Source organism: Petromyzon marinus, chromosome 49 (assembly GCF_048934315.1).
Source record: "Petromyzon marinus isolate PM22_M1 ecotype Great Lakes invasive population chromosome 49, UKy_Petmar_22M1.pri1.0, whole genome shotgun sequence".
NCBI classification, from domain to species: domain Eukaryota; kingdom Metazoa; phylum Chordata; class Hyperoartia; order Petromyzontiformes; family Petromyzontidae; genus Petromyzon; species Petromyzon marinus.
In genome coordinates this window covers 11,145,620-11,164,420 of record NC_133715.1, presented here as the reverse complement: position 1 = coordinate 11,164,420, position 18,801 = coordinate 11,145,620, and the positions used below count along the sequence as shown (strand labels likewise).

Genomic DNA, 18,801 nt, shown 5'->3' with positions numbered 1-18,801 from the left:
TGAGCCAGGGGAAGAGACGGGTACATGTTACCACTATGCAGCAGCACGGCTTTGAGGCTCCTGGAGGAGCTGTCAATGAAGAGGCGCCACTCATTCTGGTTACAGGCGATTCCGATTGCTTCGGACAGACTGGCCACATTGTGGCAGAAGCAGAGCCCATTTTGACGGGTGAAGAAGCTGCAAAAAGATTATTGACGCTTCATCTGATCTGCGACTTGCACACTTTTATCCAACAAGTTCCACTGCTTGAGCCGTCTGTAGAATAGCAGTCTGTGTGGTGGGGTAAAGTGTGGGTACTCTCGCACCTCTTCCAGCATTTCTGGGCAGGATGGAATAGTCGGTCAAAAAACCCTTCAGTGGCGCCTCCAATGGCGGCCCGTCCGGCGGCCCATCCAGCGGCAGTGGCGTGGCGTAAGGAATTGCAGGGCTGCACCTTTAACTTCTTACCTTTCCGTTAATTAGACCTGGAACCATTTGTTGTTTTCGGCACGTTCTGCACCTTGAACACCATCCGGTGCCTGGTACACTTTCAGAGAGTTATACATCCTTGTGTTTTATCACACGACTTGTATTGTTGGCTGCCTGACAAAATCACTCAATGTGCCCGATCCCAACAGATTCGGAAGCCAAGCAGACATGAGTCTGGATAGGACTCTGGATGGGTGACCATAATGCATGCCAGGTTTTCATAGTTGCGTTTGTAATATACTTATATGCTTCCATGTCTGTGCACTGACGCAGCGTGATGAAGTACGGTTAAACAACCCGCATAACATGGCAGGAGGATCCCTTCGTCCAGAATTGAGTTGACAGAGGACTGTAAATGATGAATCTTTTATTATACATGTATGAATTGAGGAGGGAAGAGTAGAGCGGCTCTCTAGAGCTCCTTGGAGTGAACGACCTTCGATCAGCAGTGGCCTGAACAAGAAATTGCAGGGCCGCACCTTGACATTTTTTTGCCAACAAAGAAACTCGACTCCCATGTGGCTTGCATGCACCTCCGATTTGCACCGTTGGCTATGTGCGGTGCGAAAGAAGTTCAACATGCACACATGTAAGTACGACTTGCATGTGTAAAAGTGGCACGCGGCCGAATTCTATTTGTAAGCCACGTGGGCATGGCTTGCTGTACGCCAGCAGACGAGCATTTTGTCAACGGCAGCCATGGCCATTTCAGCTGCTCCTGCTGCGTGATGCTCAGCATTTTGGAAGCTGCGTCACAAGATGAGTGGTGAGTGCCCCCCCCCTCCTCCTTTCCACCGTTTGCAGCCACGAGTGCCCGCGGCGCTGATTTTGCGCTTTGTATTTCATTATGAATGTATTTATTTCCCTTTCCTCTCCTCCTTGCGGTGCCATTTGTGGTTTACAATGTCGGCTTACTGAGCCGACGCGTGCAATATGAAATTCGTGTTTGTCACTTGTCTGATGGACGCTTACGCCGCGCGGCAATTGCTTTTGTGAGCGAGGCCTCGTCAGCTCGGCAAGCGAGCAGTCGGTGATTCGCCATCCCCCCCCCCCCCTTCGTTTCTCTCTCGCGCTTTTCATTGCGTCTCAATTTCTCTTTACCCGAGACATATTTCATCGGTCCGGTGGCACGGGTTTATTTCAGTTTTGTCGTTATCGGCTGCCGGTTGTTGGATGTGTTTGTTCGAGCGTCTGCCGCCAGCGTGCCGCAGCCCTTTTTGGTTTGGCGGTGCACGCCAATGTGCATGTAGTACAGAGACGAAGACGCCTTGGTGAAACGCAGCCCCGCCAACATTACATGGAATAAATGTACACGTCCCATAGCTTCCATTTAGAATGCGGTACATTGGGTTCATAATTGAGTTTGAAACGGTTAACTTTTAGTTTTTACAGGACGTTGAGGTTAAATCATTTGCGTTTCGCGCTGTGCTGGAAGGCTATAGTACTTTTAAATACAGTAATGTTTTTTTTCCGTTTCTATCACCGTTAAACTTATTTTTACCATTTTACGTATCTGCCTTAGGAAAAATTTATCTGGGAAGCTCGTATACCAATATATTGCATAGTATTTGCTGACATTCCATATCTTCAATCACTCTTCACTTGCCTATTGCAGTTACAATCACATTCGATTCCCAGATGTTGCAAATACTATCAACATTTGCTGTAAGTTGCCGGAAGTCTGTTTGGCTCCCACATTCTCTGGGCGGCTGCTTTTTCCCATAATACCCCACAGGACACCCCAGCTTTGTGGTAACTGAGTGAGGTCTAGATCTGGGACCATTAGCTTAGTAATCTCATTGACTAAAAGTTGTAATCGACTCATTTTAAGTGGATAACTCGGGCCCCTTCAAACTATTAAAACTAACAAACTATTTTTTATTTTACCAGGCAAATCCCGCTGAGCTATATAGCTCTTTTTGAGAAGCGACCTGGCCACAAATGATACCCAACGAAGTGGCTTATCATGTGGAAATGTATATCAGTCAAATACTCTTAACACATTTTCTAAATGTGGAGGAAAAAAAAACGTACGACCCAGAGAAAAATCCACGCTACCACGGGGAGAACATGCAAACTCAAAATATACAACAGGCGTCAGGGTTGGAATCAAACCCATGACCTCCTGTACCCCAGGTGAGGTCGTTAACATCTCAACACTGTGGCACCCCTTTAATAATGATGGCCACCACCACATTTTCTTCCCAAGTCTGGAAACCCCCGTAAATCCATGTCTAGCGTGACGCAGCAAATGATGCCGGTGACATCACCAATCTCTGCCCATTACTTTTCTGATTTATTAATCATTAGTGTTATACAATACTTAAATATCGAATATCTCAGCTCCAGTGAACTCAGCACTGACTCGGGGTGTCTTTGCAAACGTAATGCTTCTTAGAAGCATTACGTTCTTAGAAGCATTACTTAGAAGCATTACTCGAAGACCCTTTAAACAAATCATTGAAATGTAAATTCCTATGAGCAGTTTAACGAGCCCCTTTATTCACTTTTCATTCGTTTTCATCACAATCATTCAAATAAGTGACGATAAAAAGAGATCTGTGCTTACATGTCTGTGCTTGGGGGATTCTGCACCAGAGCAGCTATGTGTGTAGACAAGGTTGTCGTCACTGCTGCAGGGTTGGTTGTGAAATTAAAACTGTGGTCTTGTGAGCGCGAAAAAATAACCACTATTACGTAAACATGTAAAAGTACGCGCATTAAAATGGCAAGTCTTGCCTCACGGGCAATGAGTGCCACGTCATAATAATAATAATAAAAGATACACTGCTCTGGAATGCTGCCGTGGTGCAACGTTAGGACATTGGACTTTGGCTGTTTGACACAATGGAGGAGTTTCTCACCCCCCACCACCTTTGTCCCCCCATCAGAGTAAATGTGAGCACACCGTGCTTCGTTGATGGGCAAGTGGGAGGAGTACAGTGTGGGCACTCCCATCTTTTCTGAGGCCCCAACCTTTTTGGCACCAGGGACCGGTTTCGTGGAAGACAATTTTTTTCACGGTCCGGGGCGGAGTGGGGTTTCATCATTGGGTCTTTCCCCCTTTTCAAAGAAGCTCTCCAGCGACGTTTGTTTTTTACTCATTGTGGCTGCTAGGGTTTGGGCTTACTTACTGTGGCTACTAGGGGTTAGAGCTTGTGGGCTTACTCATTGTGGCTACTAGGGGTTAGAGCTTGTGGGCTTACCAACACCACGTGACTGAGACAAGTGCGCAGTGCGGGAAAGAGGCGCGGACGGAAGTGGTAAAGAATAAATTAATGGAGGCGGGCCACGTGCGGACTCACCGCTCTCACCTCCTGCTGCTGTTGTGCGGCCCGGTTCCTAACAGGCCACGGACCGCTACCGGTCCGCGGCCCAGGGGATTGGGGACCACTGCTCTAGAGGGACCTCTATCGTGGAGGCCCTTTCGCCAGCAGTGGTGCGAGCAAGCAAGCGATAACAGGGCTAGTCTGCATCTTTACTTACCTCACCTGCTGAAAATTTGACACTGGAGCGCTAAAATAGAAATGTGCCCATTGCGAGTTCCAGCCGTGAACACGACGGCTCACACGGGAGGCGATCGTGAATTTAAATTCATGGCTGCAGCCTCCCCACTACGACGCTTGCACGCTCGTGGCGCACTTGATATGCCGCGGCAGGGCACGCCGGCGACAGCAGTTCAATCACCAGCTCGCGCCCGTTACGTTGGGAATGAATGTTTATCACATTTTATGGCTTATAGATGGGCCTCCTTCCTTTAAATGTGATATATTGTTGTTTCGGTCCTTTGCATCGCTACTGCAAATATTGTCACCGTACTTGTTGTTGCTCTCTGGTTGTTACACACAGCTTCTCCAGCATGATGTTAATTGCAGCAATCATAAGATTGCAAGTTCATATTTTAGCCTGTGTTATTTTCCAATAGCATCATCTAGTCATCATGATCATATTCATGCAACGCATACATTCAATGCTGCCTCACACCGCTACCTTCATCATCATCATAATTGCCACCTTTGCCTCATCATCATCAAAATTACCGCTTCTGCATTACTACCATTATGATGTCATTTTTATCATTTTCGTGCTACCGTTGCACTACCAGCTTCATCATTATCATCGTCATCACAACTTCATCATCATTATCACCGTAACCGCTGCTGCCACATCACTGCCACCACCATGATCATTATCCTTTTGGCATGATAATGACATCTTGCCGCGGTGGCGAGATGTTAACTACCTTTCCTGGTATACAGAAGGTCGTGGGTTCGATCCCGACCCTGACGCCCTGTGTTTTTTGAGTTTGCATGTCTCTCGCCGTGGTCGCATGGATTTTTCTCCAGGTCCTCTGGTTTTTCCCTCCACATTTTGAATTAACATGCATTTAGAGTTTTGCTATAAATGTCCACGTGATAAGCTACTTCATTGGGCTATCATTTGTGGCCAGGTAGTTTCTAAAAAAGAAAAAAAAAATCTCAGAGTGGGCCTTACCTAGTAAAACAAAAAATAGTTTATAATGTGATGCATTTGCACTACATGGTCAGTTGTTCCCTGAATAGCAATACGCAATGAGGTTCCACTTATTTTGCCATGCAACTAGATTCATGCATTTCCATCACTGCCTTAAGGGTTCTAATGCAAATGAGCAATACCCAGCACTTGATTGAGCATGCAGGCGCTTGTGCTTTTAATCTAAAATAAACCATTTTTATTTTACTAGGTAAGGCCCACTCAGCTATATAGCTCTTTTTCACACGTGACCTGGCTATCACAAATGACAACTCAACGAAGTGGCTTATCAAGTGGAAATTTATAGCAGTCAAATACTCTAAACGCATGATGCTGATTCTAAATGCGGAGGGAAAACCAGAGGGCCCGGAGAAAAATCTACACGACCACGGGGAGAGAGACGCGCAAACTCCAAATATACATGCGTCAGAGTTGGGATTGAACCCACGACCTAATTTATACCAGGCGAGGTAATTAACATCTCGCTCCTGCAATACACGTGATCGTGCACATATCTCGTGAGCTATACAGGTTGAGCCTGGATTGTGCTTGGATGGGCGACCACCATGTATATAACAGGGGTGTTATAGGCTGATATGGGACTACATCGTCAGCAGAGGACTTTGCAGCAAAAATACATTGCCGTACTGGAATACGCTCCCATCTTCACGAACTCGCATTTACCTGCGTGGTGAAGTATGGTCAAATAGCCCCCACGACCTGCAATGCGTGAGGACACCTTCATCCAGCATTGGACTGACCGAAGGTGCTGTTCATAAACAGCATTAATAATTCAATCTTCTGATGAACATTGGGCTTCATAATAGAACGTAATTTGTAGTTAGTGGCACTTGTGAAATTAAATAAAAAATGCTTTTGGCCACCCATCATAAACACACAGACACAAACATGTCTAAATACTGGGTACATAATTTAGTGACCGTGTCAACTGTGGTTATAGATGTGCTACAATCCTTGGTATAAAAATTATTTGGTGGCTCAAGTTTTTAGTGTAATTGAATTGCAAGTGAGTGTCTGTGCACCACTCAACTGATTGCTTCCCACACGCCACCCTGTGTTCTTCCCCATCCACTGCCTAATTCGCCACTACCGTTGTAATTACCATCAACACCACCGCCATAATCAACGCCATCATCGTGATCAATGCCATCAGTGCTGGTGCTGCCCCATTGGGGACTCGAAGCAGAAATACATTTTGTGGGCAACCACAAATAACAATGTTGGTTTATGAACTCCAAGTGAGATGCCGGAAGGGATGGAGGTGCAGTGTGATGGGGATACATGTCGAGAATTTGGACGAATATAGACAAAAGATAGAGATGTCGTGAGATTACGGCAAATACCAACGAGACAGATGTCGTGACATTAGAGATGTAGACAAGAGCCAAAATGTAGTTATGACCTAAGAGAGATGCAGACTTGATAATGATGAGAAATAAGTTGTTTTTATGTAAATTAGCGATCGTGTTTGTGTTGACAATAGTGGACAAACAATTAACAAAACTTAAAACATTGTCAGCAACACTGGCCGTCAAAAAAATACGTAAGAGACGACATTTTGGGAAGTGGCCCTTCTTCAAGCACGACCTATACATTTGCTTAGTTTGGTTTATGCCCATCGCCACCACGGATTGCCATCACAATGGCTGGCTAAATCAGCAGCAAGCGCCGTGTTGGAAGTGCATGGTTGTGCTTCGGATGGCATGCTGTAGATGGTGTGCTGTCCGTGATGTGGCCGGTGTTCTGTGGATGGTGTGCCATTGATCGCGTGTTTTGGATGATGGCTGAAGTCTCATGGATGGAATGCTGTGGATTGTGTGCCTTGGGTAGTGTGCTATGGATGGGGTACCATGGTTGAGTGATGTGGGTGATGTGCTATGGATGGTCTCCTATAGGTGGTGTGGAATGGGTGTTCTGCGGTGGGTGGTGTACCATGTTTGGTTGCTGTGGGTGGTGTACCGTGGGTGGTGTACCATGGATGGGTGCCGTGGGTAGTGTGCCATGGGTGTAGTGCTGTGGGTGATGTGCCGTGGGTGGTGTACCATGTTTGGGTGCTGTGGGTGTCGTACTGTGGGTGGTGTGCCTTGTGGACATGCAGCAGAATTTGCGGCACGTCGGCAAATCTTTTGCAGAATGTGCACACTGTATAGGTGTTGGAAGTATTATCTTATTTAATGGATTTTAGATTAGCGGCAGCAGGTTATAACCCTGCAGCGTTACCCGCTTACTTGCTCCATGTCTGTAGTTTTTACAATTGTTATTTGCCTCATTGCAAGACAGACATTTATATTCATAACTCTACAGCTTGCAGTGCTTCACCCTATGGCAGAGAATGCCCCAGATTTCCCACGACTTATTCTGAAATCGCTTTCATCAGCTTTATCCACGTTCAGGAGCTTATTTATACGCCCTGCAAAATTGTATTAATGAAACTAAAAATGTTAAGTCTCAGAGCTGGAATAATAAAAATAAAATGGTAAAACCAAATTTAAATGATCTGTTTCTTGTAGTCATTGGAGACCAGACTGAGACAATCAACTCTCTACACTTGAGAGCCCAATTTAATCACAGGTTGATGGAACCCAGATACAGACCCAAGGCCTCAGCTGTGCCGGCTCACCACTTTTGACCTCTGAGCCCCCTGGCCACCTTGTTTTGATGTTATCTTTTCAATACAGAGGCTGTGCTCGGGACAATCCCATTCCTCAACCCATTCTCAACTAAACCCATTCTCAACTCTTCCAATCACTGACCCTCCATCCCACTTGCCGTGGTGCAGGATGCGCGTCAGCTTCTGCGTCGTCTTTTGCACCTCCCGATTCAAGCGGTTAGCGGTGTACGGTGCGGAAGAAGTTCAGCATGCCATACAACAGCGTGACTCTTCTATTGAGGTGTTTAGCCGGCCGGGACTGGTGAACGTCTGGTGGTTGTCATTCATTCTCTCACGTGTAATCTATCACGACAAACATTGTGGCCTGGTTCGTCTCCAACTAAGAATTAAAAATAAAGTGTAGTCCATTGGCCTATTTGCTTTCCAGACGAATGTCATTGCAGCAGCATTTGTTTAAGCAAGCAAAGATTGGACCATATTTGTCCTTCAGGGTCTCATTAGCAGAGACAGATTTGTTTAACAAATTGCTGCCGGATTAGCAGATGTTACGGCAAGAGCACTGAATCTAAATTGAAGCCCTGTTCATGGCAAAAGCAAACTCATTTTGCGTTGCTGTCAACCGTTGTGGGTTAAACATGTGTAAAGAGCAACTTCCACGACACGACGTGTAGAGGGTACTTCTTCTTTATTCTTATACGGGCACAACACAGGCCAACCTTATCTTCTCACTCTGAGTACAACACTTAGATGTTAGCGTCTCTACTGGCTACACACACACGGCCGATCACTCGGCGCGGTTCCACCGTCCACACTCGGCTACGCCGCTGGCCGGCGACGTGCCGAGGAGGGTGGTGGAAGCCCGCAGGGGATCTTCCACGTGGCCGGACGACGGAGAGAGATGACGGCGAGCAGCGACGCAGTCCGGACCCAAGAATCCACACATGAACCCCAAGCCCCGGTCCGCCCCCGCTTATATCTCCCCAGGCGTGGCCAGGCTCCGTCTCCAGCCACGCCCTCTATCGTGGAACCTTCGAGCAGTTTCCCAGAGCATCTCGGCGAACCCCGCCCATTACCTTTGCCCCCAGATACCTCTCCTTTAAGATTGGATGTTGTTTTAGAGGTACCTGTACCTGTGCTTCCCTTTTCTAGTCAGCAGGTGTCATCATGTCATTACAAATGTATAAGTACAGTATAACGCAATTGTGAGTCTTCACATATCCATTAAAAAGTAATTGTCGATTGGCCTATTTGCTTTCCAGACCAATATCATCCAGCAGCATTTGTCTCGACAAGCTAACCCTGGGTCAATGAGTTTGTGGCAGGTAGGCCATTGTTCTTGAAATCAAGCACTGCGAGGTCGTCTCACTTCGTGCAAATAGGCTCCGTCGTAATTTTCCTCTTACAAAAGATAGTAAATAGCCTTCTGTGAATTTGAGAACACGCTTGGATTTACACTGAGAGACATTAAGGGGAATAAATGGATTTGACAACGTCTATAAGTTACGGACATAATTCTGTCAATATAAGTAAAAAAAACCTCAACACTTTCGTCAACAATGCCTTTATTGACGAATGTGTTTTTTTTCTATTTAGCTTGAGCGCCACTGTTAACCACAGTATCACCAAAGTTTAAGGAAAGTGAGCTCGGGGGAGGACATGCAACTTCTAGAAGGGATGATAGCCGGTGGTCGAGATAATGAGAAAGTGAGCAGCTAAGGGGAGGGAACGCGCTCCCTAGGCCTTCATCTAGCAGTGGACTGATCGTGACTGATAATGATGAACTCTGGGAGCTGTGCACACGAATGTCTGCGATCGAATGCTTTTTGTTGGCAAACTTTTCACATTTTGCCGGGGTATTAATCCCTCATTACCGTGGAAAGAGCAGGCGAACTCACCCTGTACAAATGAGTTACAGTGCAGGCCCTCCCACCAGCAGTAGCGTGACTGAGACATTACATTGCTGCACCTTTGCCTAATCCTTGGTGCGTTGCCTGAAACCCCAACGTAATCTCTGATCCTGGCCCTGTTAACCACATCTAATTCGTACGAAAAATTATTAATGCTCAATAGAATCATCTGTTGTATAAAATCGGTTGTCCCTTATTTAGTAGCTGAGATCATGTATCTGTCGGGGGCTGTGATTCTTCACGAGGTGATCTGGTCGTCTCGAGTGCGTGATGTTTTTTACTACCGTACAGTGGAACATTCCGTCTCTTGACACGAAGTGCACCGTCCCTGAAGTGTGCTTATTATCAAGTCACAGAGGATTCTAACACACGGTACTTGTTGATTTGATCCTTCGACTGATAACAATACTAATTATTTTAGTGGTGCTGTGCTGTGGGTAATGTGGTGTTTGTTGCGTGTGGTCTGCTGTGGGCGAGTGATGTGCTGTGCGTGGCGTGCCGAGTGATGTATGCAGTGCGTGGTGGTGTTGTGCGTGATGTGCTATGGTTGATGATGTCATGTGGCGTACCGTGCGTGTTGTGCCACGTGTTCTGTGCGTGCGAGGCTAGCATGTGCGTGCTCTTCAAGGTGTGCTCTCAGTACAACCCCGGGCGGGTGAAGGAGCTCTGAGTGGTGTGCAAATTTCTGATAACCACTTCCAATAGACATCCGTGGAAGCTGCTATCCAGGTCCCTGGGGAAGGTGAAGCTTTGGCAGAGAAAACTCTTAGGCTCTGGGGAACATTCATGGGCAGTGAAAATGATCATACAAATTACAATAATAATAATAATTAGAATGCCATAAGGCACGTGGTAATTTGTACATTGCAGTCGTGTGGTCCAAAGGCATCTGTGACGGACAAGATTAAAACACAAGGCCAACTTTTTGTGAAAAGCTTCCATTGAAGCCTTGCCACCAATATAATAACTATACAATATATTCTGTCGAATAATATTAACTATTAACGGGTACATATTCTTGGTTCTTTCGGTAAAGTCACGTAAAAGGGAAATAATAAAAATATAAAACATTAAAATTCTCACGACGTTTCGACTGCAACACAAGCAATCATCATCAGGTGTGAAAACCACAGCAATAAATTTTGAAAAAAGTGGCGGTTTTTTTAACGTTAGCACCACGGAGAGCGATTTGGCAGTTATTCAGATGGACGAGTCCATCTATGTTCGGAAAAGAGGAGGGGGGAGACGAAAATAATGGATGCGGTCTGAAAGCCACTGTAAGCGTGAACAATCAATTAAAACCCGAAATGGTTCATCAAATCCTTCCAATGATTGCTAAGCCAGAATCCATCTTCTCGGTTGAAATTGTCTCTGTGTTTGTATATGTGGATAGCCTCATGAATGAATCTCTCATGGTAGCCAGATGGCTTACAAAGAACCTCTGTCTTGGAGAAGTCAATGTCATGTGAGCCTACTGAATTATAACAGTGATCTGCCACGGCCGAGGTGTTGGTCCTACCGTGTTTTAGGTCTGCTTTGTGTTCACGAGTGCGGTCAGAGACATGTCGTTTGGTTTCTCTAATGTAACTACTACCACAGAGGCAACTTAGTTTGTAGATGCCATCTGGCTACCATGAGAGATTCGTTCATGAGGCTATCCACATATACAAACACAGAGACAATTTCAACCGAGAAGATGGATTCTGGCTTAGCAATCATTGGAAGGATTTGATAAACCATTTCGGGTCTTAATTGATTGTTCACGCTTACGGTGGCTTTCAGACCGCATCCATTATTTTCGTCTCCCCCTTCCTCTTTTCCGAACATAGATGGACTCGTCCATCTGAATAACTGCCAAATCGCTCTCCGTGGTGCTAACGTTAAAAAAACGCCACTTTTTTCAAATTTTCTTGCTGTGGTTTTCACACCTGATGATGATTGCTTGTGTTGCAGTCGAAACGTCGTGAGAATTTAATTGTTTAATATTTTTATTATTTTATTGTTTTCCTTCTACGTGACTTTACCGAAAGAACCAAGAATATGAATCCCTGCAGTCACGAAAGCTTTAAATCAAAATATTAACGGGTAATTACATGCTAACAATATCGTTTATAAGAGAGTATTTATTATTTTGGGAATGTATGAGTGATTATTATCTTCTCACACCTTGCTTTTTCCGCAAATAGCAATCGGCCTCCCTCAAAATGACACGCGCACCATTAGATAAATTAAAATTAAATTGACGACCGACTAAATGGATGTTAACGCACGGCGTCGAGCCCAATGCGTGCAAGTGGCAGAGGCTTTCAATCCGCACGCTCGTTACCTAATCGTGGCGGATGTTCCTGAAAGGGGAACGGCGTTTGTATTTGAGTGACGGTGATTGGGACGTGGGATGATAATGGCCGAGGTGATGAAATGCCTTGGGTTCTCCCTCCTCCATCACATCGCCCCCCCACACCCTCCCACGCCCCCTCTCCCCACAACCCCCCAACCCATGCTCTCCCTCCACCCTCACCACCCTCACCTCACCGCCCTCACCACCCTCACCTCACCACCCTCACCTCACCACCCTCACCTCACCACCCTCACCTCACCACCCTCACCTCACCATCCTCACCACCCTCACCTCACCACCCTCACCACCCGCACCTCACCACCCTCACCACTCCACCCTCACCACCCTCACCTCACCACGCTCACCACCCTCACCTCACCACCCTCACCACCCTCACCTCACCACCTTCACCACCCGCACCTCACCACCCTCACCACTCCACCCTCACCACCCTCACCTCACCACCCTCACCACTCCACCCTCACCACCCTCACCTCACCGCCCTCACCACCCTCACCTCACCACCCTCACCACCCTCACCTCACCACCCTCACCTCACCATCCTCACCACCCTCACCTCACCACCCTCACCACCCTCACCTCACCACCCTCACCACTCCACCCTCACCACCCTCACCTCACCACCCTCACCACCCTCACCTCACCACGCTCACCACCCTCACCTCACCACCTTCACCACCCGCACCTCACCACCCTCACCACTCCACCCTCACCACCCTCACCTCACCACCCTCACCACCCTCACCTCACCACCCTCACCACCCTCACCTCACCACCCTCACCACCCTCACCTCACCACCCTCACCACCCTCACCACCCTCACCTCACCACCCTCACCACCCTCACCACCCTCACCACCCGCACCTCACCACCCTCACCACTCCACCCTCACCTCACCACCCTCACCTCACCACCCTCACCTCACCACCCTCACCTCACCACCCTCACCTCACCACCCTCACCACGCTCACCTCGCCAGCCGTGCGATGTGGCTGCCTCTGAACTCACGGCTCCTGACGTCGTCGCGTTGCCATGGTAACCGGCTCCTCTAGCCCCTTATGCTGTCACACGGCCGCGGCGGACGTGCAGTGATGGAAAAATAAAAATTGCCCTCGTGTGAAAAAGCCTGACGTTTGTATTTGTCGCGGAAAAAGAAATAAATAAAAACAACAAAAACGCAATCTCCCACATCCCCCTCCGCCCTCCTTCAAGCTCTCGCACTGATTGTAACAAAAATCCCGCGTTCGCGTTAATCGACAGAGACGACGGACCGCAGTTGTGATTGATTTAGCTTTCCTGTTCGGCGTTCCTGCCGTTTGTAATTGTACGGCGACGGCTACAAGAGAGGCAAACAGAGAGAGGGGATCGCCTTTACACGCAGCACGTTGCCCAACTAGGGGGGGGTCAAAGCAATGGACAGGCAAACGAGGTGGACAGTCGTGGTGACTGAACTCGGCAAATGTCTGCTACATCGGAGCAAATAGACAGCCCTGAATATCTAATTTATTGAGCTGTTCCGCGTGCGGGTGAATATAAATTCGTAGAGCCGGAAAATTTGCAGCGAAGCAAGGGAATACGTAAATTCTCAAATAATAGGTTGTGTGTGTGCCCCTAGTTGTCTTTTGAAAGGTCGTGTGTTTTGTGGAGATTAGTTCGTCACTCAAAAGCACACATCTCACACGGTGTTGTACACCACAGTGCCTGTGGTGGTGGCTATGCACGTGGCCCGTAATCCAGCATTCTGGAGGCAGCCGAGGGCTTGGTTGATCGTACAAATGTTGTGACATTCGCTTCTTCCCCTGGCTCACCAGGAGAAGACGGCTCCTGCGAACGAATATCTGTCCTTTGTGTATGGGATAGAGTGTTGCGCCCTCGCACGCATGGGTTTTCTCCAGGTTCTCGGGCTTCCTCCCACGTGCATGAACACTGGTTAACTGGCTAAAAACATCTTAATTTGTGTAGGAGCGCAGAGCTTGCACGATTGGCTCACCGCCTGACTGCCTTCCAACTTTTCTCTGGATCCTAAGTTATTGTGAGTTGCGTTTAGATTATTTGGCTCTTGTACATTTCCACATGATAAACCATTTAGTTGAGCTTTCATTTGTGACCAGGTCGCTTCTAAAAAAGCTATAAAGCTCAGTGGGCTTTACCTGGTAACATAACATGGTTTAGTTTTATGTATATTTTGAAGTGGTTTTCTAACCTTTCTTATACTTTGTATTCCTATCGTGTTTTTGTATTGTTTGTTATTGTAACGTTCTGACCCGCCCCAACTGGACATCTGTGAAAAAGCGCTTTATAGCTCATCGGATTCCTCCAGAATGAATACATTATGAGTCTGAGATGCACTTTGCATGAACGTTTAAAGATATCAAATTTTTAAAAAACACAAAGCAAGGGGAGCGGGGTGGGATTTGATTCTCCTGGGGGGCCAGCTGTCTTCATACATCCCAATACCAGCAGCCTCGAGGGGTCACATTCATCTGCAAGGTTGGAGAGCGGTGTTGTGTCAGGTGACGAACTCTCTGCGGTGCAATGAGTCATCTGAGTTTGACCGACTTCTGGATGTCCACACAATGAGAAAACCAATTACGCTTCAGTCGGACAATTCACAGCGTAATGTGCGCAGTGCATTAAAAAACATCTTCAAACGATAATGATGGTGGCTGATAGCACCCCAGTGAGTCTTGTAAACAGAGATCACCAACCAGCCAAAGTCACCCACGAAGACGATTTAAGACTGTAAACACAACCTCCTCACCAACCGGCGCTGGTCAGCGTGTTGGTGTAGTCAAATAACCCCCATGAGCTGTACGGTGTGAAGATGCCTCATCCAGCAGTGGATTGACAAAAAGGGCTGTACATTTACGTAATAATAAACAATTTATAGGGGACACATTTACCAAATAAGACACGTAATTAATTCGAAGTCGGGAGGCGTAGGAAACCAAACCTCCTCCACCAACATTGTGAGACTGTAAACCTCAGCTTTTCCTGAAGGTCGGTCATCCCAATAATTTGCTTTTTTTATTAACCTGTAATTTTTGGATACACTCTAAATTTACTGGAAAAATAACTTTAAAATGTATAGTGTATCCATACAGTTGATAATTACCATGACTGTTATAATTTAAACTCGGATACACTTTGGTTCAGCTGCATCTGACCAAAATTAACCGCCTATCCCCCCTTTTCCATATCCTGTTGATGGCCATGAACGATCAATTGAGATCATACAGTTGGTTGAATTCTGAAGGGTATTCGGACTATAGGTGGGAAGGATGAGAAAGGTTGATCCAGACTGTTGAGACATCTCGCCTAGGAAAGGACACTTGGCCAAAATACATATATCAATGGCTTCCATTCCATTTACTTTGGATCCTCTGCCCAACGAGACAGACCTTTGGCTCAAACTGCCCCCTTCCTCTCCAATCTTGAGCTTTATTCCTTGCATCTGTATGGCCTCCCCCATTCACTCATGTCACATGGATAATCCATTGAACCTGGTTCAATCTATTTGTTTTCTATTTATGTTATGTGTATATTGCATACATCTTCAGTAAAACTTACGAGACTGCATTGGCAAATGAGTGTAAATATGGACTGGAAATTATTAATGACTGATGCCATCGTCACACAGCTGTATAACTCAAATAAATGTATTGTCAATTTTTAAACCTCACCACATCATGAATATCAACATCAGCCATTACGTATCCACTGCTGAATGAAGCCCCCTTCCCCATGTCATCATCCTCATGGTAGAGTACATGTGAAATAAGCTAACATTTTGAGCTGAGGTGGGGGGAGTGGTGGCGCATTGGTTAGTGCACTGGCCGATAAGCCCTGCGACTTGAGATACATTTCCCACCCATGGCCAACATGAGTGGTGAATGACATCTGAACTGGTCACCCCTTCACTAAGCCACAGTATCCTATATGACGTAGTATGGTCAAACTCATGTCATTGCCAACATTGGAGGGCGGTGGGGGGCATTCATGCAGCAGTGCACTGACAAAGCACCGTAGATTATTTCCTGGACAACAATATTTCTACATAGTATGAAGAATGTTGCACTTGTACTGGTTTAATGATTTTTTTGTTATTATCTCCTCAGAAACTTCATATAGCAACTGCCTCTTCATGTTTCAGTCTTCATTTTGAAGGCTGCAAAATGATTGTCTCCTTCCCTTCGCTGTCTCTCCTCTACTAAGGAGGAGGGCCATTGGCCAGAACACGAGCTCGCGCATGGCTTGTCGGTTCAGGTGGATGGTGTTGTATCAGAGCACTTGCCCTTTGCAATGTATTTGTGTGAAATGTAATTGTGAATGGATTTTTTTTTATTGTCATATTTTATTTTGCACACGTTATTTAATACGTATCATTGTTATAACCAGGAGAGAGCCCACTGAGACTGCAGCGTCTCCTTTCAGCTACAGAAGGCCTCGTTTACAAACGCCTGGCTTTAATTTGTGTTTGGGTTCAACCGCGTGTTGTTCGGCACGATGTCCGACGTTTCGCTGCACGTGCTGTGAGCTTCAAAAAATTAATTCAGCTGCTCAATATATTTTCTGTGACGAGCCATCATTTATGCATGAAAACGATGGTAAAATGTATAGTTAAACTGATGCGTACACACTCAACACATTACACTATTAATAATAAGAAAAAAATAATATGGATCCTTACGCTGGGTGGGGTTTCAAAGCGCTTTTATAAGGGAAACAGAGGACTTAACCATGAACGTGTGGATGGCATTAAAATTGTTTCTTCCGTCTTATATTTGCACGTATGTCCGGCCAGTAAAGGGTCTCAGCCCACGCAGGGGCGTGTGTCGGGACGTGTGTGGGGAAGCGCAGCAGAGCTGGGCTCCGTTTGTGTTCAGCACAGATAAGCAGCGAATCGTTGATGCGGAGCTTGCGGGCACGAGAGCGATCGATGCTGCGTCATTTGCAGCCCCCCCCCCCGCTGCTGCCTTCGGTCTTTTGACCACCACTCCCCCCCCCCCACCTCAACTCACCCCCCCACCTCCCACCAAGCCGTGTGAACCGCGGCCTGGTGTGGTGGGGAGAGCTCTCACCGCCACTCCCTCCCCCGCCCCGCGACCCGCGACCCCCGTCGACACATCCTGGTGATCGTTCTTGTCGCTCAGCTGATTCCTTGTAACGGGAAGTCATTCATATTAATGAGGTATGCTGAGGTCGGCGGGGGAGGGGGGGATTTAAGAAAGATGAACACAGTTAGATGTAAGAAATGCAATGGGCGGTTTGCGATCAAATTTTTTTCAGAGATGGACATTTTAAGTACTATTTGTCGTTTTTCCATTGAGCAGTTGGAGAAATAACACGACTTGGGTAACGGTGCTGCCCTGTAATTGCTCGCTCATGCCACTGCTGGTGGAAGGGCCTCCAATAGGAGGAGACATTGAGAGGGGTGCCCCTCTCCCAGAGTATCTGACCGACAGTGGATCCACCATGGCTGATGGCGATGATGATATATTATAATAATAATATTCTTCACCTTCCTGTTGCCCTTACAGGCTGGTCGTCCTTGGTGTTGGGGATACCAACAATTAAAATTTTGCATCCTTTCCTTGAGATTGTCAACAGCCCCAAGGGTATTCAAAAAACAAATATTGATTATTGTTACCACTGAACTATATAGCTCTTTTTCAGAAGCGAGCTGGCCAAAAATGTTAGCTCAGTGAAGTGGCTTATCACATGGAAATTTATAGCAGCCCAATACTCTTAATGCGTGTCGATTGTTAATGTGGAGGAAAAACCTGATAACCTGGCGAAAAATCCACATAGCAGGCGAGGTAGTTAACATCTCGCCACCGTGGAGCCAGACGTGAGTCCTGGCGACCCAAGTAGCATTGCTCAGGGCACAGGCATTGTTCAGTTCTCTGACAGCATTTGCCCCCTGAGCCACCCAACCACGCCAGAGGAAATCATGGTTTTCAAATAGCCAAGTGGGTTGATTCAGCTGATTATGATAAAAAAACAAAAATTATTGTGTATAATGTGCTATGTCTTGAATTTTATTTTGAACTAGTGTTTTGCAACTGGTGGCCCACGGGCCCAGATGTGGCCTGCAAATGCACTTGGAGTGGTCTGCCAAGCTGTGGCCCACTAAGAGATGCGGCGCTTCAAGATATATAGAGGTAGAGATGACAGAGCTGTGGATAAGAGATACAGATTAGTGACATGAGAGAGAGAGAGAGAGACAATCCTGACGGAGATGAGAGAGCTGTGGACAAGAGATGCATATCTGCGGTCACATGTGCCGACGTTATGATGCTACGACACCACTTGACGTCATAAAGTCCTCACGAATGTCATGGCGTAACGTTGCCCGCCAGCACAGACAATATATATTAGTATTATTTGGCCAGAAAATACAGCTGAAGAACCCTGTATTAGAGTATTTAAATAATATGTATACAGTTTTTTTAAATAATATTGTCATTAAATTAGCTTGGTGAAGTGCATTGTAGCAAGAGAGATATAGTTTATAATAAACCCTTGCATACATTTCCTTTATCCCAGCCAACCCTTCTTCAAACTCTAATAATGACGGCTTGTTTTAAATAGTGGCGTCCTGCATGCAAATAACATTGCACAATTGTTGAGGAAGCACAGACAAGCTGAAAGGCAGCCAAGCATTTAGCTGGCGCCAAACAATTGTCCAAGCTCTGCGGTCCTCTCGTATCTGTTAGGATGTTTTTCATCTTTATAGATACACATGGAGAGAACCCAACCAATGGAAATAGATGAGGAATGCTGCACAGCTTCTTTTCCTGAACATCGCAATTCATTGATGAGACACCCAGGGTTACGTTACGGTTGGAATCATTGCTGAAGCGATATGTATGTAATTGAGCGGAAAGCATGGTCCTACTGGACTGTGTTTGGTACCTTCT

At 46.5% G+C, this 18,801-nt stretch overlaps 1 protein-coding gene across 4 annotated transcripts in view; it reads left to right on the top strand.

Annotated features, from left to right (window-relative positions):
- PDXK (pyridoxal kinase) overlaps positions 1–18,801 on the top strand; it is a 70,027-nt gene that overhangs the window by 26,668 nt on the left and 24,558 nt on the right. The window contains exon 1 of one of the 4 annotated variants that reach the window (XM_076074689.1): positions 1,108–1,234. The exons of the other annotated variants lie outside the window; for them this stretch is intronic. Within the exon in view, the coding sequence (XP_075930804.1) occupies positions 1,228–1,234 (7 nt within the window). The 5' untranslated portion in view covers positions 1,108–1,227. Of the gene's footprint in view, positions 1–1,107; positions 1,235–18,801 lie in introns of those variants that run through there. 4 annotated transcript variants of the gene reach the window in all.